General features: G+C 39.3%; 1 protein-coding gene across 1 annotated transcript; it reads right to left on the bottom strand.

The window, feature by feature from the left end:
• Positions 1-1,347: 1,347 nt before the first annotated feature.
• LOC134221879 (uncharacterized) lies at positions 1,348-26,477 on the bottom strand. Its single transcript, XM_062701048.1, has 10 exons — positions 25,926-26,477; positions 25,797-25,866; positions 25,193-25,737; positions 24,785-25,130; positions 16,773-16,786; positions 16,212-16,496; positions 2,837-3,031; positions 2,573-2,758; positions 1,882-2,505; positions 1,348-1,821 (listed from the first exon to the last, which is right to left on the bottom strand). The coding sequence occupies exons 1-10, from the start codon at positions 26,464-26,466 to the stop codon at positions 1,481-1,483; spliced, it is 3,147 nt and encodes a 1,048-aa protein (XP_062557032.1). The 5' UTR covers positions 26,467-26,477; the 3' UTR covers positions 1,348-1,480.
• Positions 26,478-27,632: the final 1,155 nt, after the last annotated feature.

Here is a 27,632-nt window from a genome sequence, read left to right on the forward strand (position 1 = left end):
ATCGGAATCCCTTCTCCAGAAGAAGACAAAAGATTCCGTTCAGAAGTCCAGAATGCTCCAATCGAAATTCTAAAAGAATTTCTTTCGAAAGTCCAAACGGATTTCGTTCAGAAGACCAAAAGTATTTCGTTTGGGACTGTGGAATGATTTTGTTTAGAACCCCATCAGAAGTCTGCTTGGAAGTACAAAAGGATTTTTTTTCGAGAATCCCAGAGTGATTCCTTTAGAAAGCCCAAAAGAATTTCGTTCAGAAATGGGATTCCGTGAGTAAACCTAGTAAGATTACGTTCGGAAGTTTACATAATTCTGTACAGAAATCCGTACGAAAGGATATCTTTTGTGCATCCTAATAAATTTTTTGGGTTTCGAGTCGGCTCATTTTGGGATTCAGAATGGAGTAATTTAGGTAATTTAGCGATCCGAAAGGAATCAAGAAATCTTTGTTTAGAATTCTAAAAGGATTCTGTTTGAAACCTAAGAGAATCTTGTTTAGAAGCCTAAAGGTTACTGTTTGCGCTACATAATTTGAATTTGCTAGTACGTAATATGAATAGTTCACTGTAATGATTTTCAACAGGTGCCATGACACTCTGGCTATTTCTGTTTGAATGAGTAATCAGTTGATCAAGATAGAGTTCAGGTGCTAATAAAAAAGAAAGCTTCCGATCAGATAATAAGTTATTAATTATCCACCGTAAACCCGACGGAGTCCAGAAAAGGAAAGAACTAGTGGTGCGCTCCTCAGCTATCGAACAGTTACCTTAAAGGCTACCTTACACCTCGGGAAAATTTTCCGCCGGAATTTGGTCCCCGTGTATTTTAAAGGGGGCCGGGATTTTTATTTTCCGTGCCCAAATCCCGAAAACATCGCATTTTTTTCGCCGGATTTTGGTCCCGTGCATTTTAAATGAAGCCGGGATTTTGATTTTCCGTGTCCAGATCCCGAAACCATCGCATATGTGCAAAAAATGGGGAAAAATCCGCTGACCAAATTCCTGAGATGTGAGGCAACCGCGAAGGAAAATGGTTTAATTGGAAAAGACCAACAGGATCCCAAAGTATTCATAAACTGAATGTCTGTAAAAGTCTGTAATTTCAATAAAAAGTCTGTATGTAATCTGTATGATGTCTGTATGTTGTCTGTATGTATACAGACATGTCTGCATGTCTGGCATCCCTGCCATAATACCGATAGGGTAGGGATGAACTTATGATAGTGTTGGTGAAACACGGAAAATGCTCAAATTATTGAGAAAAGTTTAATACAACAAACATATGTTTCGAATACGTCAACTTATCTCTATTAAGACGATCAGTCCTTAAAAAACGAAAGATTGCTCAGTTTTCTTTACATCAAGGAAGCTTTTTATTAATCGATTGTTTCCTTTGTCATATTTCTAAATATATGAAATAAAATAAATTTTGTAACTTATTAAGAAAAACATGTTTTCAGGAACTATTAAAAATCACTTATTTGGTATCATCTCTCATCCAGGATAAGTGCACAACCATCCACAATTTTCAGGAAAATAGAATACTTGATCGTCATTGTGTCCATTGTAAGGGTTGTCCTCAGTCGATATCTTCGCAGAATATGCACCAGCAATATTTTCATCGACAGCCATCCGTATCGTACTCCCAAACAGTTACGTGGCCCCCCACTGAACGGAAGATATGCATAGGGATGCCTCTCGGTCGCCCGATCCGGTAGGAAATTATCTGGGTTGAATTTCTTTACATCGGGTCCCCAAATTTCCGGATCCATGTGGACTTTGTAGATGCAGGGAACCACCGTAGAGTTTGCTGGTATTGTCAATTCATCTGAAAAGTAAGGAAGAAACAATTTTACGCAACAATTTATCGAAACAATTAGTATAATACCATCCAATTTAATATCCTCTTTGGCAACTCGGCCAATCATAGGAGCAACCGGAAACATTCGCATTGTTTCCTTACAAACCATTTCAGTGTATGTGAGCTTAGCGGCATCCTCCATTGTGACGAATTGATTCTTTTCTGGACAAACTACCATGACTTCCTGAAATACGCGCTCCTGGATATCTGGATGCATTGCCAGCATCAATAAAAGAGCACTCATAGTGGTAGCGGTTGTGTCATTACCAGCGAAACAAATGGTCAATAAATGTTGTCTCAAATCCTCTCGTTTGATCTCACCATCCTTTTGAATCTCGTCTATCAGTTTGTCGATGAATATTTGCGGCTTTTTGATTTCAGCGTCATGTTCACGTTTATTATCAGTGTCGGAGATTTTGAATCTGTTTTCATGCTTTTCTATTTGTGTCGCTTTTACCAACAGAGACATTAGGCCGTCAAAGTTCTTTTTATCCTTTCGGTATGTATTGGTCATAGTGTAGATGAAGTTTGAGTAATAAGACACATTATAAAGTCTGTTTGTCACGAACTCGACGAAATTTTCTTGCAGTTCGGCATACTCTGCCCCTAGGGGCGAACGCTGCAAATCTGCATCTACTCCGAATGCCGTACCTTGATTGATTAGATTGATTGAAAACCAATAATTCGTGGTTACTTTCGCAAATTGATTCGAGCTTACCGCAAATGGTGTCCAAGAAACACAAGACAATTTCGCCGTAGTAGTTCCTCTGGGGCTTTCCCACAAATTTTGCCAGCTGATCTACCATAATCGAACTTTTCTCGTTGAAAATCGAAACAAAGCTGTGCAAGATGCTGGGTCCGAACGATGGGGTAAACAATTTGCGCTGGAGCTTCCAAAGGTCGCCTGGAAATAAATTGTGTTATGCGAAACTAAAATATTTCTTATTTTTAACAGTATTTTAAGTTAACGTTATTTTTCTACCTGGTGCACCGAATATAGCCCGATTAACTTTGAAGAAGCTATACTGCAATGGTTTATCCAGGCAATACGGCGATGTCAAGACCGTTTGGATATGAGCCGGGGTGTACACGAAGATGTGTGCCAAAGGGCCCACTTCTGCTGCCAGTGGGGATGTATAGAGAGAACTGTACCGCATCAGAGTGTGAAACACTTTTTCTGTAACAGAAAGGCAAAATATTAAATTACTATTATTTTGTTGTAGAGCACTGTCTTGGTAGCTGAGTTGCGTTTTTTTGTGTTACTTTTATCGAAAAATACTTTTTGTCAAAGTTTTTTTCCCTTCAGGGAACAACAAAAATAAATTTAATAAAATAATTCGATTATTTTGTATCAGCCCTTTTTCTCGCATTTCAGCCTTATCCACCCTGAATTGCAACCCATAGAGTGCTCCGTCATCATCGCAATGGAAAGAATCAGTTACCTTATTAAAAATATTTTTATTTACGTATATATGCAGCTTGTTAGTATGGTGAGATCTCCCAGTGTCAGGAACCGGGACTAGCTAATTGATTTTCTGAGAAACAATTCCATATGTTTGATTTGATCTTATGTGCAATTTATCAATAATGTAAAATTTTATCTGTCAGAAATGGAACCTCAATTTGTGAGGTTTGTTGTTGTTGCCATGCTACTGAATAATCACAACAGTTCCGCTGCAACTGTAACACGCTAGTGGATCGCTCCCTATCGTTGATATTCATGCAATGAAAATTTCTATTCGATAGATAAAATCATTTAGGCTGTTCTCATGATACTTTGTTGCAGAACAGAGAGTAGTTACCAGGTTGTTGATAGGATCTAACGGTACTAAGCTTGATAATAACATATAATGCTTCGTTTGTTTTAGTTTATTATGAACTATGGGATTTGAGATTTATCTTTTCAAGTAAGTCAGTGTAGGGTTAGAGGTAGGTTCCTTTGAGAAAATTTATACAAGTCAGTGTAATAACTCAATTTTAAACACTGCCATGAAAAAAAGGTTTAGAATAGTAATGATCACGTTCCTTCATAACCGGCCAAAAATGTTTCTGAGAATAGTTCGTGTGGTGCAAATTCTTCTTAGATACCATACGAATTTCTCATCCTGCGCAAAGCTTGAGATCAAATCAGTAACTTGTTTTGATGGTATGAAATTGCCGATTTTGATTACGTAGGTTGGAATCTTTTTTTATTTATTTCAAGTGTTATAAAGATTTTAATCTATGGCAGAATAAAATCACTATAATATCAAATCCAAAGCTATTCATGCCGTCAGTAAGAGAAAATTTAAAAAATTTGGACAAAAAGCGCTTTTCCCATCTCCAATGCTTGTTGGGTAATTTCCATTTTATTTTCCCCCGGTTCACCACTTCATCTCATAGCTCCTATTTCCATCCCATCAAAAACAAAGCAATGGAAATGAATTTGGTTTGTTCATTATTTTTGTGATTTTTTTCAGCATTGAGCACGCATGTTGACAAAAAGAAGCGACGAATTTGGTGCCGTATTTCTTTGTTTAGCGATGAGATTGATATATGTACAGTGAGATGGAGATCGGAACAGTTCCCCTATACAAATTTCAGAAGAATTTACACCACACGAACTATTTTCAGAAACATATTTGGCCAGTAAGGAACCTTTTTTATGGCAATGTTTAATTTTGAGATATTTCACCTTCAATTTATACAAATTTTCACAAAGGAACTAACCTATCTCGAACCCTACATTGCCCTACTTGAAAAGGAAAATCTCAAATACCATAGTTCATAATAAACAGATATAAACTAAAACAAACGAAGCATTATCTATTATTATCAAGCTTTAGTACCGTTGGATCCTATCAACTAGCGCTTAATTACCCTCTATTCTGCAACAATGTATGATGAGAACAGCCTAAATGATTTTATCAATCGTATAAAAATTCGCATTGCATGAATATCAACGATAGGGAGCGATCCACTAGCGTGTTACAGTTGCGGTTGTACCCATATCTATAACAATCTAAAACAATGAATTTAAGTGCAACAACTTTGTTTCACATTGTTGTGATTTTTCAGTAGTGAGCACGCATGATAACAACAAAAAACGATACAAATGGAGCCGAAAATGTCCATACAACCCACAATGCTTATTTTCAATGACGCTTTGTATTACGCCAAAAAATCAAATACCTATGTGTTTTTTTTTCTGTTGTGCCTCAATATAGGGACACGGCAGGTATTTTCGTCTGTTCGTCATAGTCTCGAAAACCAATAAAAAAGACGCTTTTTTGTAAAACTCATACATACCAAATCGTAAGCTCAGAAGAAACGTTCTGCTATAGTGGAGTTCTAGCAAATGTACGTTGCTTTCGTTGGTTTTAGGTTTAGTATCATAGTTCTTCATCGTAAGTTGTGCCGTCCAACTGCAATTCACTGTTTTTGGATGTATCAGACGTTGACCAGATTGGCTGAAATTTTGTCCAGAGCATCAGGACATCAAATAGAACCGAATAAGAGGGCGACCCATCAAAAAAATTAAAAAAAGTTTTTCCCATACTAATTTGAGCCACCCTATTGTCCATACACCCCACATTGCTTATTATCAATGACGCTTTGTATTACGCCAAAAAATCAAATACCTATGAAAAGTGTTTTTTTTTCTGTTGTGCCTCAATATATTATTATAGCGTAAACAAATTGCGGTACTATTGAGGTTCCCTTTCTGACAGATAAGATTTCACATTATTGTTCAATTGCACATAGTATAAAACGAAGCATATGGAATTGTTTCTTAGAAAACCCAATTTGTCCCGGTTCCTGGGACTGGGAGATCTCATCCTATTAACAAGCTGTATACATACGCATATAAAATTATATTTAATGAGGTAAATTATTTGTTGCATTGTGATGATGACGGAGCACTCTATGGGTTGCAATTCAGGATGGATAAAGCTAAAATGTGTGAATAAATCGCTGATAGTAATTGATCCAATTGCACCATTTGTTTTTGTTGTACCCTGAAGTGAAAAAGCTTTGAAAAAAGGATTTTTCGATAAGAGTATTAAAGCACAATAATCCTAACATTAGATTCAGAAAAAGTTTGATCTATTTTTATGTAGGAATTTGAATAGCCACCCTATTCATCAAGTCATTTTCATACTACGAATAATTATACAGGGATACTTGTCATAAGACGAGTTTATGCTATTCCATTTGATTCCACTACTTTACAGTAGTGGAATTTAATTTAAAAGTACAAACTCGTCTTATAACAAGTGAATACTCTCCACTAAAAGCTTAAAATAATTTTCTTATCGCACAGGAATATTTTGCACTCAGATTTATACGTTAAAGAAAACGTAGAAAAACTTCTTGTAGTGGGAAATAAGAAGTGAAAAATTATGAGTGAGAAAGGAAGCGTGAGAAATAAAAAGTAAGGAATGATAATTTCTTTTTCGCATTCTTTTTTTCACTGTGAAAAGCGAGGAATGTGAAGTGATAAGTGAGACTCACTTTTCACAGTGAGAAGGGGACGTCTTACTTTCTGTTTTCGCAGTGAGAAGTACGAAATGAGACGTTTCACTTCTTACTTCTCACTTCTTCTTACCCTGTACTCACTTCTCATTGTGCAAATTGAGAATTACGAAGTTAGAAGTTAGAAGACGCCTGACTCTCGCTCTTATTTCCTACTTTTTACTTGGAGCGATTCAAATAAGACGTCCACTACTTTTGGAGATTTCTAGACTCTCTTCTCTCTTACGTTTTTATGTATACCTAGTATATGTCACAAAATACCCCTCCCCGCCCCCTAAAACCTGTGGTATCATTTTTGAACAAATCCTTTTCACAGTGATTTTTTTTTTACCAAACAGCGTTTGCGACCAAGCAACACTTCCGGTCAAACGACCTTTTCGGCCAAATGGCCCTTTCTACTAAACAACCATTTTGGTCAAATGACCTATTCAGCTGAATGACCCTTTCGACCAGTTGATTTTCGGCCTTATGGTCTGTTCGGCCAAATGGTATATTCGGTCAGACATTTTCCGGCCGAATGGTTTTCGGCCAAACGGCCCTTCCGTAAATTCCATATACCTTGTACAGATAGAAAATCTTAATAGATTATACTTCAATCTAAAACTTTGTATTTTTATACTTTAATCTTAAACCATCCAATTATTGGAATGTTCAAATTAGCAATAATCTTTGAAGGCTTAATTTTACAATTTTACTCCTTGAGTGCTCAAGCCATTTTTTATATATGAAAGAATAATCTTCACACGCGACTGAGCCTACCAAATAAATAAACTGGTTAAAAAAAATACTTTATGTTAACCAAGGGCTTCCGCAAGCCCAAGCCCTAGGATGTAGAACAAATACAGCGTCCTCATTCTAACATTGCACCTGTCAATTTCCCGCTTTGGTGCAGCTATGCGCAATTCACCACACAAACCTCCGGAAAGTAGACAATCGAATCGAATCTTTTCGAATCTTTCCCAAAAAAGTGTAGCCAAATTTCATTTTCCCATACATATTTGTTCGGGAGACACTTAACGGAATGTATTTCAACAAGACACCAAAAATTAAATTTACAAGCTACAATAAAAAAAAAATTGGAACTAGCTCATTTTATATATATGTTAAATTAAAAAAAAAAGTGGGCTTCAGGAAAATCACGAAAAAATTATTGAGGTTTTGTCCGGCTTTCCGCCACTGTACATTGGTCCAGACAAACGCAACGGGCTCCATATACATCAAACAAAGAGTAAAGCGATGTTTCTTATGAGTCGAGGCCAGAGATTTAGCGGCTTCGACCCACTCGAATCAGAGATAGTACCAATCGATTACAAACGCTTTGACTCCGCCTCAGACAGGTCAAACCAAATCAAACTGCTTTCTTCTTCTTCTTCTTCTTCTTCTTCTTCTTCTTCTTCTTCTTCTGTCGTGGACGTTCGAAACGCTGTCCACTTTTGATCAAACTGCTTTGATTTTGTCTAACCGAGCCGCCAACTGTCAAGTAGCTGTTCTAAAAAACTCCAAACAAACAATAACCGAAAAAAGCAGCAACCGAAGCATTTTCTTGGGGCGGAGCCTATGATGTGTGTACGCTATGTTACGCTTTTGGACAATAAACAAACAAACAATGGGTTTGTCAAGGTTATAAAGATTGGACACCCTACTCCATTTTGGGTTTTCTTACTTTTTAACGCCTCGTTCACTGATACGGCAGGCTTAATCGAATGTGCGAAATGGAGAACATCGAAGTCGTAGTTTTTGAATCGGCACGTGGCGGCGATATGCTGGCGATATCCGAATATATATTTCCCGGCCGTCGCAAGGTGGTAATTATATCCATTAGGCGTTAAGTAGATCATTCTTGCAATTATCCTCACCGCCTCACCGAACATAATCATCCACCGAATCCCGCCAGCTATCCCGGGCTACTCATGTGCGGAGAAGTGAGTAAAAAATGATTTTTATCAATGCCCTTTGAGAAGAAGTGAAGTGCAGTGAAAAACCCACCAAAACGCGAACGGCTATTAAATTGGCACGAAACTGCCGATTTATAATATAATTCGAGCCGAAATACACAGGACTCTGTGAAGAAACTTGTTCATTATCATAGGAAATAAAGAAAATATGCTGTGAACAGGTTAGTAATTTGAATATTAAACTTTTCTTCGATGCTGTTCTATGCATTCGAATGTTGGTGGGAGAGGAGTGCGGGAGGTGTGGGGTTGACCTGTGGAAGGTCCGGTGCCATATTGACTGCCATCGTGGTACTCTTCCAACTATGTCCTTAAATCACTCATTTTCGAGCCCAATTGAAAAAGCGGGAAGGAACAGATACAGGAGGAGCGTCAAAATTGACCCAAGGAACTTTGGCAGAGTATTCATCGGATGTTCAGGTACAAATCTCGCAAAGAAATTATTGAACGAGTTCGTTTCAAACTGAAGCCAGCGTCGGATCCGGACGGTTGGACGGTTTTGTGATTCCGGAAGAATTTCAAAAGGACAACATATGCGACCGGAAACTAATTGCTGATGTGGTGGATAAGAATGGAACAATGACTTCCGACACGAATGAGAATCTGCGACGCCTAAGAGAGGCGAAGTATTGGGTAATGGACAGTAAGTTTTCTACAGTCAGTGTTGTAAAATGTCATTTGCATTCGTTTTCATAATTTTCCCAGAACTTTTTTCAGTAGTTAGCAATCAACTATCAAGTATGGCGAACTTATAGCGCTTAAATGTGGCTACAACTTTGTCTAACAAGAAATTGCTGTAAATATGTAATCTGGGGTGTGGGAGGCAAAATGTCATTCAAATGACATTATGTCAAATGACACGTGACATTTTGGAGAGATTTCACTCTCTAGCCTCAGATGTTATATTTAGAGTAATATACCTTTGGACGGAAATATTGCACTACTCAAGCGTTATGCGTGCATCTAAAATTTTGATGTAAATTTGGCTTCCGAAGAAAGTTATGAACAAATTAGTCAAATGACATGCAGATGACATTTTACAAGCCTGACTACAGTACTATAATTGCTTCTGGCAAATCTGACTGTTCATGGAAGTATCGTGCCAACTCATCAGCAGACCGTTCCGCTAGTTTTTATTTTGATGACTTCCAAGACTGAACCGTTGTATCGAATGGTATGGGAAGAAATCATTGAAGCATCAGGTATGTTCTAGAATAAATTCTAAACATTTTATTTTTCAAAATGTAACACTTTTAATATTTCCCACGCAAAATCAAACATTTTTCACCAAAAGGTAATGGAAAACATCAAATTTCCCATTCTTTACACCATAGACTGTTCTTTTAAAAACTAAAGTATCATGAACACTTATTTTACATTACTGATTAGTGATTTCATGAGAACACTAAATTTCCCATTCTTTAATCACCAGAAGTACTTTTACGTTATCATTGGAATGACTCATTTTTACACTTTTGCTTCCAATATTAAAAATTCTTCAATTTTTTTACACATTGTAGAAACACACCAAAAATATTTTTATTTCATTCTTACAATACTAATTTTAAAATAAGGACATCAAATTTTTCTTGATGTCATGAGCTCAGATCCTTTAAGTTTCACACTACTGATTTAAAAAAACTTATTGTTTATCGACAATGAGTTGAAACTATTTACTAGATTTCCAGATTCTGTCGATATCGAATTAGAGCCAAGTTGTATCATCACGGACTCCGAAAAGGCCCTGATTAAATCAGTTCAAGCTGAGTTTCCAGATGCCAAGCATCTCTCAAGTTTGTGCAACAACATTATTTTTCTTGAATGATTTTTGTCAAGATCCAGCAGTACTCAGCACTTTTAAAAAGGTCCAAGCTATGGCCTTCGTACCACCTGACGACATTACTAAAGCCTTTGAGAGTGAGAAACAGGAAGCACCGGAGAACTAGCAACCAAGCGGAAAGTGTGAATAGACGTTGGACTAAGATTTTCGGTGCAAAACGTGTTGATGTTATAAGGATTTTAACTGGAAGAAATAAAACGAGATATCAAGGGCACTGCAGGATGGATATCCGGAATACTGGCAGGCACATAGACCAACACGAAGAAAACACGAAGATGTTGCTAGGGAGTTGCCGTAAAAAGTTGTTTACGGTACTCGTCACGGAGTGGCGGTTCCAGCGTTTCTATCTGTGTTGTTAAACCTGCTACTCTATGTTTTGAGATTTTCACAATTTCCATAATGGAACGTACATACGGTCAAGCAGTTTGACCAACATTGACTCCACCTCTCGTTTATTCAAACATCCATTAAGTTTTTCCAACAGCGGCACGAACAATCAATTTATTCGACCAACAATATCACACACGAACGACCGAAGCGACAACTTGAGCACCAACCATCAAAAAATATATGGGGGTTTGTGCAACTTCACTACAAATGCTCGAACATGTTCGGCGAATCTTGACTCCACCCCCGACAACTCAAACCAAAATCAAACCGTTTTAATTTTTTCCAACCGAGCCGCCAACTGTCAAATGGTTGTTCGAACAACTTCACACACGTTCAAACAAAGCAGCAACCGAAGCGTTTTCTTGGGGGCGGAGTCAATGTTCGTCAAACTGCTTGACTGGTGTGTACGTTGCATAATGAGAATGGAAGAATGGTAGTTGGAAATCGATAAAATGCATGGGGAAATCAGGTATTTTGCAAATTTATAGAAAATGATGCTGTTTTAGAAGAAAGTAGAGATATGGAATGAAGTATGAGGTGAAAGGATTATCTCCTGCACTCATTTTGCACTGATTAGTAGTTTTATAGTGATGAATTTTGATTTGACTACCATTGAAAAAAGGCCATCTCATGCATTACTCGTTTTGACTGCTTCCTTATTGAGACTGCCTTGTTGTTTTTTAGTCGGTTGCTCTGACGAGGTGGTCGCCAGCGCATCCAAAATAATTTGGTACAAAATCTTCTAAACATTATGTATCAAAGCTTGATGTTTTTCTTTCTGTTCCATCCATTATTTACATAAGAGAAGCGAAAGAGTAACAGAGAGCAGTTTTCGCTGATGAAAATATGACTTTGAGATCGAAAATGCCAGAAAGGTGAATGATAATGCTTAAAATAAACAGTTTCAAACCTTTACAACCCTTTAGATACATTAATTTAAATTTAAGATAAACTTATATGGCGCTTGCAGTTCATTATAAATTTGTTTTGTCCCAAAAAACTGGAACTCAAACATTTACATGTTTTGTTTAATATCAACTTTACAAACTAGCAACACGGCCAAACCAACAACATGCAGCCCTACGAAAAACGCGCCGCCACCAATCGAAGTAATCGATTGTCATTTTCAACCAATCAGCAACCGGTACGATTGTGACAGAAAATCCGTACGATTTTTAATGACATCCTATCCTAGACTATGCCTATCGTCCGTTATGCCTAACGTACTTATGGTGGCTAACGGGGTATATCCCTTAGAATACCAAGTTGTATGCATAATTTTAGGACGTTTGATAAAAATCTAATTATAAAAATCGTAAAAATAAATGTGTAGAGAGATGCTAATTGAACCCATTGCACGATGGGCCACGCGGGAAAATTAGGAGGAAAATTATATTTTCACTTTGAAGATAATATTTCAGGAACAAAGTAGCTTCAGCAAAGTCAAAGCTTATTTTTTAAGCATTATTCTGATTTTTTTTTCGATAGGGTGGTCCCACTATATTTTGAGATCAAATTTTTAGCTTCGGTATTTCTCATCTTAGTATTGTAGAAAGTTTTTTTTGTCTTTATTAGCGAGACTTTCAGCCCTAGGCTGGCTCGTCTCGTATTGTAGAAAGTTGTAGTTGTAGTAGTTGTAGAAAGAAGTTCCTTATTTAGTTTTGAGGCACATTGCTGAAGAAATCGTTATTGTACGTCGTTTGTATCATTAGTTATAATACAGTCGCCTCTCCACATCTCGATATTGAAGGGACCATCGAGATAGGGAGAGATCAAGGAATGGAAGGAAAATTGAAATGGGTACTAGATCCAAAAAAGCTCGTTGCTATGAAAATCGTCAATAAAACAAATGTCGTTTCGTATTGTTGATGTGTTTGTTTTTGTTCAATGATGGTCTAGTGGCCAACAAATTTGAACATATCGAAATAAGGTGAGTGAATCCTGAATAAAATATGATTAGAACACATCGAGATAGAGAGATATCGAGATAGAGCACACTTAAAATAAATCGCCGAATTCGGTAAAATTTTACCGAAATCTCAACAGCAGAACTGTTCGGTAAATAATTTTACTGCATTTCGGTTATTTTGACAGTTGGACAATGGAAAAAATTACAAAAAATCTGTAAAATAATTACCGAACAGTTCTGCTGTTGAGATCTCGGTAAAATTTACCGAATACTGTGAAATGAGTTAAGTGTGAGAGGTTATTGAGATGTAGAAAGCCCAAATGTGTGTAGATTGAAGGGACTGAGGATACCATCAACATTCGGAGAGATATCGAGATGTAGGGAGTCGACTGTAATTTCAAATAATAATATTAGGGTGACCCTAAAAAATCAATATTTTGATTGTAACCTTTAAGTTTTAATTTTTATCGAAGTGACGTCTTCTACAAAGTTTTAGAGCATAAAAAAATGCACGTTTTTGCATTTGTTTTTGCATAACCAAGTGAATACATTGGTGAATTGCAGAGATATAACAGTTTTTTTTTGAAAAAATCCGCAATTTTCAAATGCCTGTATTTTTGAATGGGGGAAAAGGGGATCCATTTCTCCCTGGGTTAGACAGAGGAAGGGCTTAGGATTGCTCTGCATATTTTGGAACTGGGGAATTTGGGAGGATTGATTCATCATTTTAAAAAATGGATTTCTGTACGAGGAAATCAAAATCATCAGTTCTAGAAGTGTAAAACCGAAAATTCCGCCCAATTCTTTAAAAAAATGTTTATAGTAATCAGGAGGCGTATACTTTACTAACTCAGGAATCAATCAAAATCAAATCAAAATATTGATTTTTTAGGGTCACCCTAATATTATTAATTGAAATTATCATAACTAATGATACAAACGACGTACAATAATGGTTTCTTCGGCAAAGTGCCTAAAAATTAAATAAGGAACAACTTTCTAGAACATCGTACAATGCTAAGATAAGAAATATAAAAGTTAAAAATTTTATCTCAAAATGTAGTGGGACTACCCTATTGCAACATACTTAAAAATAAAACTTGAATAATAAGCTTTTACTTTGTTACCATTTTTTTGCATTCGTATATCATGAGGCTAGCACGATGATACTTTTATGCCCAGGGAAGTCGAGACAATTTCCAATACGAAAATTGCCTAGACCGGCACCGGGAATCGAACCCAGCCACCCTCAGCATGGTCTTGCTTTGTAGCCGTGCGTCTTACCGCACGGATAAGGAGGGCCTGAAGACACTTTGTTCCTAAAATATCATCTTCAAGGTGAACATATCTTTTTCCTCCTCATTTCCCGGCGTGACCCATCGTGCATTGACTAATTCAACCAAATTAAAGGAATCCCGCGAACTGTTAACCCAGGAAGACATACATATTAGTAGTGTAAATATTCTTAAACTGCGCCGATTGGGTAGAATGTGCCACCACATTTTCCTAGACAATAACTCAAATTATGTCACAAAATCGAGAACAGCTGAAACCATTAAATATGTGTAGGCCCTACATAAAAAATTGGTCCAAATTTTTTAAGTAGATATTTAAAAAGTAAAATGCATTTTTGGATCTTTTTGATGCAATTTTTCTCAATCCTTTTTTCTTTAAATACAAAAATAATTCTATTTATTGACACCAGTACGGGAAATTGACTAACGTGAAGAATATTACTTACACTAATCGTGTTCAAACATCGTTCATTTTTTATTGAAATGCACAATTTTGGAATGAAATAATTTTCTTACAATATCGTTGGTTTTCATTAAAAACACTATAATGACTGATATATCGGATTATTGAAAAACGCTTCGAAGATACAATTTTTCGAATGAAATCATCATCAAACTAAGAGTTTTCCTTAAGGACTGCATATTGACCATATTTCCTCTTAAACAGTTGGCAAAAACTGTCTCATAAAATGCCTCATTTATAGGCAGGCGCTCCATAACTCCTGCAAAGAAGGCGGCCGAAATAAGTCGTAACTTTCTCAGCTCACGCAAGTTGAGACAAAACCTCGTCAGTCCACATGAAGCAGTTGTTAACGAGTATGCGAACAACCTTCATGTAACGCCCAACGACATCTCCAACTCTTAGGAGATTTCATCTAACGAACTGTAGCCTATTATGAAATTTTTAAAACTCTTATTCCTCTAAAAAGTAATCGTATCATCAGCCTTCTCTCATGCTATCCAAGCTGTATGAAAAAGCGATTCATCGCCGGCCTCTTGAGTCTATCGTTCCTAATAACATCTTTCTCGGAAAACAATTTGATTACCGACGCGATCAATCAACCGTACATCAACTGTTCTATGTATCCAATATCCTTAGAAGGAACACAAGTTTGCGTTCGAACCATCCACCATTGCATAATTCAATTTCGAAAAGGCATTCAACACTGTTTAGCATGTTGGCCTTGTGTACAAACTATAACGTTACAATCGTCCTGGTGAAAATCAATCACAACTATCTGCCGTTGAGGACAATCCTGTTCCGAATCAGCGAAGTGATTTCTAATGCGACAGCAGCGTAGGCGTCCTTTAGGACCTTCGGGCACATGTTGTTTCACCTGTTCACCTCCATCAGAACCTCTACAGGATATCAACTTTTTTTTCGTGATTTACATTAAAATCACAATGAATCGAATAAATAGAAGTTGACAGAAACATCCCACCCTCAATATACAATATTTGAAAACCCTTTTTGCAAGATCAAAAGGAGCAAGGAATGGTGATGTGACATATGTTGTTATAAGAGATCGTGGCATCCTTAAAATGTCCACTCGTGAAATAGAAAGGAGAAGGTTTAATGACGAATGTATTGTTTTAACTAAATTCATCTTGATATCAGATTTTAATGCAGCCGAAGCAACGCTCTACCAGTGCACTACCCACCATGCAATTATTTTTTTACTGCTCCGTATTCCAAAAACACGCTGCACCTTAATCAACGGTTGAGAAAGATCATCGACCGAATAATCACACAAGACTTGTGCACTTCTCTCAAATACCAAGTAGGAGAACAGTTCGGCACCTCATTCCATAGCTCCTATTTCCATCCCATCAAAAACAAACCAATGAAAAGGAATTTGGTTGGTTTCTTATTTTTGTGATTTTTTTCACCAGTGAGCACGCGTGTTAGCAAAAAGAAGCGACGAGATTGCTGTTGTAGCGATGAGATGAATATATGTTCAGTGAGATGGAAAACGGAACAGTTCTCCTATTTCCCCTACACTGGTACGAACAGAGTACTAATTTCTCCACCAAATTTTGATAACCACAGAATATTGCCTAATGTATGTTTTTAGTGATTCCAAATTGTTTTGTTTTTGGTGAACGTAGAAGAGCACTTGCAGAGTTTCTTTTCTATAGCATTACACATATTAATTAGATAATTAAATCGCTTTCTGTTTTCTTCACACGTTCGATATGAATTCGTTCCTCCTTTACTCTTGTCTAAAGTAACACAGATTGTTTTGAGTAGCCTTGATGTTTAATATTTTCAAATCTGGCGCCAAAATATCATGTTTTGGTGTCCGATTTGATTTATTTTTTTATATTTTTGAAATTTAAATAAATCTCATGCATCTATAATTTCGTCCAATTTCCAAGCAAATTGCTTGCACTACTTCACAAAAAAATTGTCAATGGTCCTTGAATATCACTCAACTGGAACTAAACGAAATCACCTCCGGACGTGAACTCCCTCATCAGATGCACATGTCCCAGAAACGGTATCGCACGCGGTCCGCTCATTTTCGACAACATTGCTATCACTTTTCGGCGTCTCCATCGGTAGTAGCACAGCGATATCACGACCGTTAGGATGAGCCACACCACCGCCGTATGCCACATGGCCTGTGTCGTATTCGCGCACCAAACTTGACGACGACGGTTCAACTCGGAACGATAGCTTGCAAATGCACGTTGTGCGTGCAACGGTCGTTGTCGTATGTTTCGATATTGCAATCCGGCTACCAGGAAGCAAGTGTTTTTATAGAGGGAATCCTCCGAACAGAAGTGAGAAAGAGAGTGAGAGAAGCATTTAAATTTATGACTATGTTATTTTTTCAATAATATGGAAATGCTAATATCATCTTCCAAACTTAGACATACATGTTGATGATAGAATTAGAGGCGAGAGTAAAGATTTGATAGTTCCGTTAGGATACGACAGGCATAAAGAATGTTCTATAGATGTGGATTTGAAAGGGAGCAGAGGGCAATATTTGTGATGGTATAAATCTCACCACCTTCCTTCTGCCTAGCTCCCGTAAGAAGAGGAAGAGTATTGTTTTCGAGTTAAGGATATTGCCTACCTACCAATTTGGTTCGATATCTCGGGGTCTATGGGATTTAAGAAGATGCCATCTTCTACAAAGTTGTTCTAGGATTGGAAACTAATATTGAGAAACCGTTTAGTTTAGAATTCACTTCTGGATTTCCATGAAACTTTTTTTATTGTCTTTATTTAAGAGACTTTCAGCCCTAGGCTGGCTCGTCTCCACCATGAAACTTTTTTCGAAAGGAAAATTCAGATTTACTACCGTAAATTGTTCTGAGCTTTCACAAGTACATAATTCAACACCATAGAACATTCAGACATTTTGTCGGTTGAAATCTTCTTCTTCTTCTTCTTCTTCTTCTTCTTCTTCTTCTTCTTCTTCTTGGCATTACATCCCTACACTGGGACAGAGCCGCTTCGCCGCTTAATGTTTATTAAACACTTCTTCCACAGTTATTTACTGCAAGGTTTCTAAGCCAAGTTACCGTTTTTGCATTCTTATATCCTAAGGAGGGTTGGAATCTATAGATTCACGTGTCTGTACAAAAAGACCTACATTCAAATAAAATATATGTGTTGACTCAATTGAGCGATTATTGAATTTATGTATGTGTGGATTAATATCGATTTGATTTGGCTAGAATTATTGCAAAAAAAAACTAAATTAATTCACCGATTAGAGATGATACTGCCTTCCTCGCGTTTAGCCAAGACATCAACCTTATATGGTTTCATATGTTTCCATTTGCTTCATAACTTTTGAATGCAACGGCTGATTGTTATCAAATTGTAATCAACTAGGATTTACCCTTCGTCGAAAACAACTTGTTGCGAGAAAATCGGTTAAGGATTACCATAAGAAAAATTGGTTAATGTTTTTCTTAGGTCTTTTGTGCACACATACACATACACACATACGCGCACACACATAAATACGAACTGACAGACATTTGTTCAGTTCGTGGAGCTGAGCTGATTCGTATATTACACTATGGGTCTCCGAAGCTGTCATAAAAAGTTCGTTTCTGAAGTGGAAGTTAAGCCTACCCTCGCAGTCTCCCTCTTCAGTGGGACAAAAGGCTCCACTACTGCTCTGCGATCGATTCCAATAAGGTTGATGTCGCCGCAAAGTCCAGGAGCATATGCACCCGTGTGATGATTGTGACGTTCCTCTGCACGCCAGATCTCCTAATAGCGCCCTCGAGTGCAATGTTGAACAATAAATTCGAAAGTGCATCACCCTGCTTCAATCCGTCTATGGTCACAAACGAGGTTTCTTCGTCTGCAATCCGGATACTTGATTTCGAGCCATCCAGCTTTTCACGTTTCAGACTAATCAGTTTCGCCGGAAAACCATGCTCGGACATTATCAGCCACAGCTCATTTCTCAAGTTGTACTCCCATAATTTATCAAGGAGGATTCATCATTATCAAGGATTTATCCGCAGGCTATAAATCTGATCCGTCGTTCAACGGCCCTCACAAAACCTGCCTGGTATTCGCCGACGAAGGACTCCTCAAGCGGTCTCAGTCTGTTAAATAGGATACGCGAAAGGATTTTGTACGCCGAGTTCAAAAGGGTGATCTCTCTATAATTGGCACACTCCCCTCCCTGTGTCCTTTCTTATAGATTGGGCATATGAGGCCATCCAACCAGCCGGCAGGCAGTTCCGAATTTTTGCAGCTACAATGTAGTGATCAGAGTCGATGTTCGAACTTCTGAAGGACCTTACATCTATAACATCCGAGAAATGTCGTCCGTCGACCAGCACTTGGTCTATCTGTGAGCAAGTGTCTCCTTTCGGTTGTTGCCAGGTGTGTTTGCGGATATTCTTACGTGCGAAGTAGGTACTGCTTATTGCCATCTCTCTAGCAGCAGCAAAGGTTACAAGTCGCAGACCATTATGAAGGCTTTCCGTACCACTGATAGGGTGAAAGAAACTTTCTCACCCCTTCTGCGCATTTGCATCCCCGATGCCAATCTTTTCATCGTGTGTTGGGTACTCTCCGTAGGCCTTATCAAGGCTCTCATAGAACTCATCCTTCACGTCATCAGGCTTATCGCTCGTTGGAGCATAAATGCTGATCAGGCTATAGTTGAAGAATTTGTTCTTCATTCTCAACATGCAAATGCGGTCGCTTATCTGCTTCCACTGGATAACACGCTTCAACTGCTTCCCAATCTCCATCAAGCCAACTCCTCGTGCTGCTCTGGTACTGCCGCTATAGTTAGATGTGATACTTGAATAAATTTTTTCGAGGCGATACCGTTTTGACTCAAATTCCGAACATGACAGAAACTTGAATTCGTTTGTAATCTTGATCGTCAGTACGGAAAACCGATGAAAGTTTTAGTTTTAGGGCGTCAAAACACCAATGTTCGGAATATTAGTCATGTTCATGTCTGCTTCCAAGCTTCCAGCTCAGTGTCATCGAGGCCATCGGTGTAGAAATCACCACTTCGGTCGGCACAATTGCGCTCATCGCGGCGTACTGTCCAACACAAGCCAAAGCCGGCGATGGATCTTCGGCCGCCCTTCGGAGGGACATCGTCAAGCTTACGTGGAGGCAAGGTCAGTACATTATTGCTGGCGACCTAAATGCCAAACATCAAGCCTGGGGTAACAGTCGCGGCAATCGAAACGGCACCATCTGGAGCAACGACATGGAGGAAGGTCACTACACGATCTTGAGCCCGGATTCCCCCACTCGGCTGAGTCGGTCCGGTGTCCACGCAACCCTCGACCTCTACATAACAAACATGAACGACCACGTCTCGCAGCCGGTCGTCTACCAGGAGCTCAGCTCGGATCACTATCCGGTGGTGGCGGAAGTGGACTCCTCGGTCAATCGGCACCAGCAGTTACGGCGAAACTATCATCGAGTGAACTGGCAGCGGTTCCAGCAGTGCGTCGACAACTCCGTCGATTACGAGGTGCGTCCGGAGACGCCTGAAAGTATCGACCGCCAGCTGTGCACCATCGAAGAGGCAATCTCGGTGGCCAGAGAGCAGCATGTCCCGACGGCTCGGCAGGTAAGCAACTCCTTAAACATCGATACACTCACCAAAGATTTGATTCAATTGCGGAATGTCACTCGCAGGCAGTTCCAGCGTACTGGACTGACTGAGCTTAAGGCACGCTGCAATCGAATCACAAAAATTATCAAGGCCAAAATGGTGGACCTTAAAAATAACGACTTCTTGAATAAGATCCGCACTCTCATAGATTATGCTAAGCCGTTCTGGAAAATGACCAAAATACTAACATCGGTCCATTCCACCTTTGATCCCACTAGACAATAATGGCTCTTAGGATCGCTTGATAACTCCTACAGAGAAGGTCGCTGAAATAGTTCGTCACTTCGTCAGCTCAAACAATCTTGGGCAGAACATCGTCAGTCCACACGAAGCAGCCGTCAACGAGCATGCTAACAACATCCATTTGATTCCCAACGACTTCTCGGAGGAGTTGGGAATCTCAGCTGGCGAATTGACGGCCTATATCAAATCATCGAAGAACATGAAGGCCCCAGGCTTCGACAGCATCCTGCATTTCGAGCTCAAACACATGAGTGCACCGTTCTTTGAGCACCTCTCGCTGATCTTTAATCAGTGTCTCCGGCTCAGCTACTTCCCATCGGCCTGGAAGTCAGCGAAAGTCATCCCCATCCGGAAGCCTGGGAAGGATCCTTCTTCCCCCAAAAGTTATCGTCCCATCAGCCTTCTCTCAGGATTATCCAAGCTATTCGAAAAAGCTATTCATCACCGGTTACTTGAGTCTGCCGAAAATCTCAACATCTTGCTCGAGGAACAATTTAGTTTCCGACGCGATCGATCAACTGACCCGAGTTAGCAACGTCCTCAGACGGAACAAGTTTGTCTCAAAAACATCCGCCATGGCCTTACTCGATGTCGAGAAGGCATTTGACAATGTATGGCATAATGGCCTGGTGTACAAACTACAACGCTACAATCTTCCCAGCTACCTGATGAAAATCATCAACAATTACCTGTCGGCAAGGACATTCCGGGTATCAATCAGCGGAGCGAGTTCCAATGCGCACAACATCGTCGCAGGCGTCCTCCAGGGCAGTATCCTCGGGCCCCTGCTTTTCAATCTGTTCACCTCCGACATGCCAGAACCTCCAGAAGGCGGCTTTCTGTGTTTGGTCGCAGATGACACCTCTTTCGTCTACAACGGTAGAGTGATCAGAGCGCTAGTGGCAAAACTCCGACGAGGCCTGGATGCCCTGACAGAGTACCTCACCAGCTGGAAGATCTGTATCAACGCGGCGAAGACCCAGGTCTTTCCCCCACTAAAAATCCCCTAAACTTGTTCCGCCTGGGGACTGTAAAATCATCCTCAATGACACGACTGTGGAATGGGCCAATGAGGCCGACTACCTTGGCTTGACCCTCGACAGCAAGCTTATTTTCAGGCAACAGTTTGACAAAACGGTGACAAAGTGTAACGTCTTGTTGAAACTACTGTACCCTTTGATCAACCGCCGGTTGTCATTGTCCCTGAAAAATAAGCTTGCTGTCTACAAGCAAATCATCATTTCTGTGATCGAATATGGCATGCCGGTATGGGAGAGCTGTGCTGAAACCCACCACCTGAAACTTCAACGGGTCCAAAACAAATTCCAGAGGATGATCCTCAACACCCCTCCCAGGACAAGAACATCCACCGTCTGGCCGGGATAAAAACCTTACATGAACGCTTTGGTGAGTGTAAAGAAAAGTTTAGGGTTCGTTGCGCCTTCTCGGATCAAGTAGCGATTAGGGCGCTTGTTCCAATCTAGGTTATCAAATTTTTCTCGTAATGTAAATAGAGCACTGCACGGACTGCTTCGTCTCTTTCTCGCTGCAAAGAAATTAGAAAACAACAAGGCCAGTAAACGTCAAAATTTATGAAGAACGAAAGAGAAAGAGATGTTCCCGTGCAGTGCCCTATAGAGTAGCTAGGTTATCAAATTAATTAGAAACCAACCAATGCCTTAGTAGGCTAACATGATTTTGCAATGCAAATGTTTCGAACTAGACTATTATTAAATTGAAGTCATGCAAAGATGAAGGATCTCAAAATCAAACACTTGATATGTAACCAAAAATATGTAAGACCACAAAAATCTTCTTCTTCTATATATATAAAAACCAATCTATGTATGTATGTTCGCTAACTACTTCTGAACCACTAGGCCGAATCCACCCAAATTTGGTACACACGTTCTCTATCCTCAGGGGAAGTTAACAAAGGGGGTGGGAGGGTCATTTAGGAAAGGGGAGGGTTTTGTTTAGAAAACGAACAATTATGTGTAACTTTCATCTCCCAGGACCGATTTCAACCAAATTTTGTACACATATTCACTATAAGGAAACAATCATATGAGAGATTTTGGGAAAGGGGAGGGTCTGGAGGGAGGGTATTGTTCAGAAAACGGGTAATTTAGAGTAAATTCTGAACCCCTGCACCGATTTCAACCAAATTTGATACACACATTCTCTACCCTAAAGAAAAGATAACAAATGGGGTGGGGCGGTCATTGTAAAAAGAGGGAGGGTATGGGGAGGGGTTGTCTTTATAAAACGAGCAATTCAGTGTTACTCCCAACTTCCAGTACCCATATCAACCAAATATTGTACACGTATTCACTAAGAGAAGTCGATCACATGGAAGTGTAATTTGGGAAAGAGGGAGGGGTCTGGGGAGGGGTATTGTTCAGAAAACAGGCAATTCAGTGTTTCTTTTGAACCCCTGGACCGCTTTCATCCAAATTTGGTACACACATTCTCTATCCTAAGGAGCAAATAACAAAGGGGTGGGATGATCATTGGGAAAAGGGAGGGTAAGGGGAAGGGTTGTCTTTAGAAAAGAGCAATTCAGTGTAACACCCAACTCCCAGGACCAATTTCAGCCAAATTTGGTGCACACATTTTCTATTCTAAGGAGAAGATAACAAAGAAGGTGGAGGGTCATTTTGGAAAAGGGAAAGTTATGGGGGGAAGGGGTTGTCTTTAAAAATGAGCAATTCAGTGTAACTCCCAGGATAAATTCCAACCAGATTTGGTACACTTATTCTCTATTTTTGGAAGATGTTTATTGAAAAGGTAGGGCCAAACAAAGATATAAAAATATATTGATACAAAGGTTCAATTCTATGAGCGGTAGATCTACCTCTGTGGGTTTCGTGCTACAGCATTGGACATTTTAATTCTATAATTTACTTTTCAGTCCCTAGCAAAGCCGGATACATATAGCTATTAGCTATCTATATATCTCGGATACTTATTCAACGTATGTGACGTATGTGATTTTGTAAACAAAAATTTAAACGTTGATTTCTGCAATCTGATAGCACTCCCACGCAAACTATCGCCACATACAGGTAGGGGAGGTTTCGGCTACATGTTCGTTGTATTGGTTTGCGTGGGAGTGTCATCATATTTGACAAATCGACGTATGCATCTTTGTTTACAAAATCACATACGTCGTTTTGAATAAGTTGCCGAGATATATAAAACTCAATGTTTGTATGTTTGTGTGTGCTCCAGCCTAACTTCTGAACCCATTATTGTATTGTTTAGTTATCGATCAATTCAACCATTTATCGAAATCATGGTTTGCCCAACGTAAAAAGCAATGATTAATGTGTTTCCTTCTGGATGGTGAATGTGATCCCTTCTTTAAAAATAGACGTTTGCTCGGAATAAGGCATCGGTGGATGTTTGTCCTTCTTTAGAAATAGACGTTTGCCCGGAATATGGCGATTATGGATTCGCTCCCTTTTCCAAAATCAGTCAATGTTTTCAAATGAAATCTGCCTTCTTTTGATCAAATGATGAAGTATCGATAAGATAACGCAATTATCCTGTTGACCAATTGGTTTATTCATTTTCCGATTGTGAAAAAAAAACTGCGAATCAAACTGGCAATTCCGAGCAAGGCCGGGTACATAAAGCTAGTAATGAAATAAAAAAGAATTTTACTACTTTTACTACTTTACTACTACGCGCGCGAGCCGTTTTGATCGGGATTCTGCGGAAAGAGCGGAATGAGCGGTTCGACAAAATTTGATGCAGCGGAGCGGACACAGCAGCACGAAGGCGTGGGTAGCAGTGGTAATGCTTAATTTTTTTTCCAAATGGTGGAGGTTTTCCAAATCAAGTGGCGGTCGGACAATTTCAACGCAAGGTGCTGACAAGCGTTTGGATGCAGTTAGTTATTGGAAAGGCGCATTGGGAAAAGAAAATCGGTTCGTCTCAGGACCAGCATTTTATGGAAAGAAAGAGTTAATTGCGAAAATGGACTGTTTCGGCAGCATCGGGTTTGGCATCGTGGCAGCTTGGTTGCTGTTAATGATTCCATCCGTTCAAATTAATTGCATCATCTCCCTCCGCCGCGCTATCAAATTTGCTAGTTACGGTTGAGCTTTGCACTTTGAAGAAAGTTTATATCGGATTGTCGGATCAACCTTCTTTTGTATAAGGACCTTTTTGGAGAACACCATCCTCAAAAATGGACGAAATAAAAGAGAAATAAGCAGAATCAGAAGTGGCGTGAAACCAAACGCAAATATATTTATTTGCAACGTTTGGTTTTCGCCCGCGATGTAAGCGTATGTGGCAAAGTAAGGATTGTGATGTCCCCGACTGAAAGCCAGTCGAGTGGCTTCAGCGGCCGATGAGTCTTGTTAATTCCACGGTTAGAGAATCAAAGTCCATCCAACTGGGAACAACTATTCGACTTCTTGATTCAGTTGGCCTCCGAGCAGTTTGCTCAATGTTAATAAAACGACACAAATTATTATGGCAAATACCATCAATTTCGAATAGCTACGTAGTCCTACGTCACCTTTGCGTACAACCCGATTGGGCTGCACCTTTGAGTTTTTTAACAATAATCTAACAAATATCAAATAAGTACATTATATAGTATAAACAATGATTAATGTTTATTTCAATTTAATTATTACCACCCCTCCCGTTTCTCTACCGTTACCATATGCCGGTTAGCAATCTTCAAAGTGATACTCATTTTCAGCTGCAGCTGTTCCATTTTCAGTGGCGATCGGAACCGATAGGCACGCAACAAGTGACACAGCATTATCTTCATCGACATCAGACCGTACTTGTAGCCGATGCAGTTGCGCGGTCCCCCGCTAAACGGTAGGAAGGAGTATGGATGCCGCTCTGCTACCCGCTCCGGGAAAAAGTTATCCGGGTTGAAGCGGTCTACATCTGGTCCCCAGTGTTTTGGATTTCTGTGCACGTTGTAGACCCCCAGGACAATGTTGGTTCCCTCGGGAATGGTGGTCTTTGCTGGAATGGTTTGAATGGGTTGGGTGAAATGGAACATTTGTTCTAAGAGTTATTTTCAATACAGATGCGCGTTGGTGCAGTGCACGTTCTGGCTACTATTGGCCCAACAGGAAACAGTCGCATCGTTTCTTTCATAACCATTTCGGTGTAGATCAGTTTTGGAAGGTGATCGTTGTTAACCGCAATCGTTGGATCCCGGCTTCCTAAAACATTAACAATTTCGTTGTAAACCTTTTGTTGAACGTCTTGATGAATGGCTAACATCAGCATCACATGCGACAAAGTCAACGCCGAAGTCTCGTTCCCCCCAACGATTATGGTATCCAGCTCGTCGCGAATCGCTCTGTCGTCGAAAACGTCTGTATCTTCTGCCAATCGTAAAATTTGATCGATGTAGATCTGCGGCTTTTTCAAGTCAATTTTATCGTTGCTGGAAGGTTTTTTGAGATTGATCCTGGCTTCTTGCTTCAACTCCAAAATTTTGTGTGACATTTTGTATGCCTTTAAGTAGCAATCTTTTTCTTCTTTGTAGTATTTTGTTTTCTGGTAAATCCATTCGGGATGCAACCAAAATTTGTATAGCCGAGAGTTGATCAATTCACAAGCACTGAAACGAAACATGTTTTTTATAAATCCATTTATGCCAACCTATTGACACATATTTACTCTTCAATAGCTTTGATAAATTCAGTGCCTTCGTTGCTTTGTAAGTCCATGTTGGTACCCAGTGTAGTTGCTAGTAAACACGTTTCCCAATCAATATTAACTGTGCATATGAAATACCAAATCACGTACCACAAATCATATCCAAGGTACATCTTGATATATCTCCAAACAGATTAAATGCCCCATTTCCTATATTCTTCTCAAGTCGCTGCACTAATATTTCACTTTTTGTGTTAAAAATTGACACAAAACTAGACAAAATTGCTGGACTGAAGCACGGAGACAGCAGTTTCCGATGAACCTTCCATATACTGGCCGGCGAGGAGAATAGTCCTTTTTCGCAGCGGAAAAACCGATACAAGTCTGCCTTTTCCAAACAATTTGTCGAGTTAAGGACCACCTGCATGTCTTCCGGGTTGTCGATGAACACAAACATTTTGGGGCCGAGCCATGCCCGACATGGTGATGGATATGTTTTCGTAATGTCATTCAGGATGGCAAACTGCTCTTCGTTGGATTTCCCGATGAACAGATGACCGCATCCGATCAATGGATAGTTGGCAGGTCCTGGCAGCTCGGAAGATATCCTGTAGAAGCGATGGTGTTTCCATCGCAGCACAATGTACGTTACGACTGGGAGGAGCGGTATCAGGATTAAGAACTGGAACATTACTGCGGAGAAATCCGTGTTAAGTATGGAGCAATTGAACGGTTCGAAGGTTTTATATAAACGTTGGGATATAATTGCACGATCTATTCCAGACTCTGTGACTAGGAATGAAAGCTGTTTTATTATATTAGATCTTATCGAAGAAGTTGGTAGGAAAATTGTCGATCATTCCCGTGGGATGGAAGTCGGCCATAGTGTGCAAAGTGCCATTTCATTCGATATGATGGTAGCCAAGTCACGTACATGCACGATTCTAATGACATATCGGCAAATCATAACGCTTCGAAGGTGTTCGTTTAACTCAATCAGAAACACATTTAGCTGGAAACGTGCTTTCTGATTCATTATGATAGACAAAAGTTTTAGGACCGTTATTGATCGCATTTAAGACGTTTCGACACGGGAATTATGTCTTTTTGAGGGGAAAATACTGCTTTTTGACAAACAAACAACAACAAAACAGACAACAACAGAAATATTTTCTTCTTGAAAAAGACAATTCCCGTGTCGAAACGTCGGATAAATAATAAACTTGTTGTGAAATTATAAGACTGAGTAGCCGCTCAATAAATATAATTAAACGTACAATAGATTCATAATTAGTAGACATATCAATAATTTTCTCTTAATCCAATTTGTCCAATTCTATTAAACGCTGAACAATATTTTACTAGCCAGAAAAGATATCGAGTTTGAATGGTTGTAATTTTGAAAACTATTTAACTAAGAAGTCTAGCCAATACACCCGTACCCATTAATGCCCTTCAAATCGACAATTATGACCAACAAGGAAGAATCAGGCATTGTCAAATAAATATAAACTTATACTAATTTTTGGTTTTTCGATTTGGCAAAATATGACAAAAATACCTTTTCATGCTTAGATTTTATTTATTTTTTTTTCTAAAAGTTTAATGAAAAATAATCGTTACCACTAATATCGGCAAATACATATAAACCCACCAAGCAAATGAATTGATTAAAAACAATTACAAGGGAAAGTTGAGCCAAGACGAATTTCGTTCAACATGCAAATCATTATCCGTTGACGATAACAGAAAGTTGTATTTGGCTGCAGAATCAGGCTTTGTGCACAAATTACGTAACGCTTGAGGCGGAGGGAGGGGGTTGAGCAACCGTTACTTATTGTGACATAGGGGGGAGGG

The sequence above is a fragment of the Armigeres subalbatus genome, chromosome 3, assembly GCF_024139115.2.
Source record: "Armigeres subalbatus isolate Guangzhou_Male chromosome 3, GZ_Asu_2, whole genome shotgun sequence".
In the NCBI taxonomy this organism is placed as follows: domain Eukaryota; kingdom Metazoa; phylum Arthropoda; class Insecta; order Diptera; family Culicidae; genus Armigeres; species Armigeres subalbatus.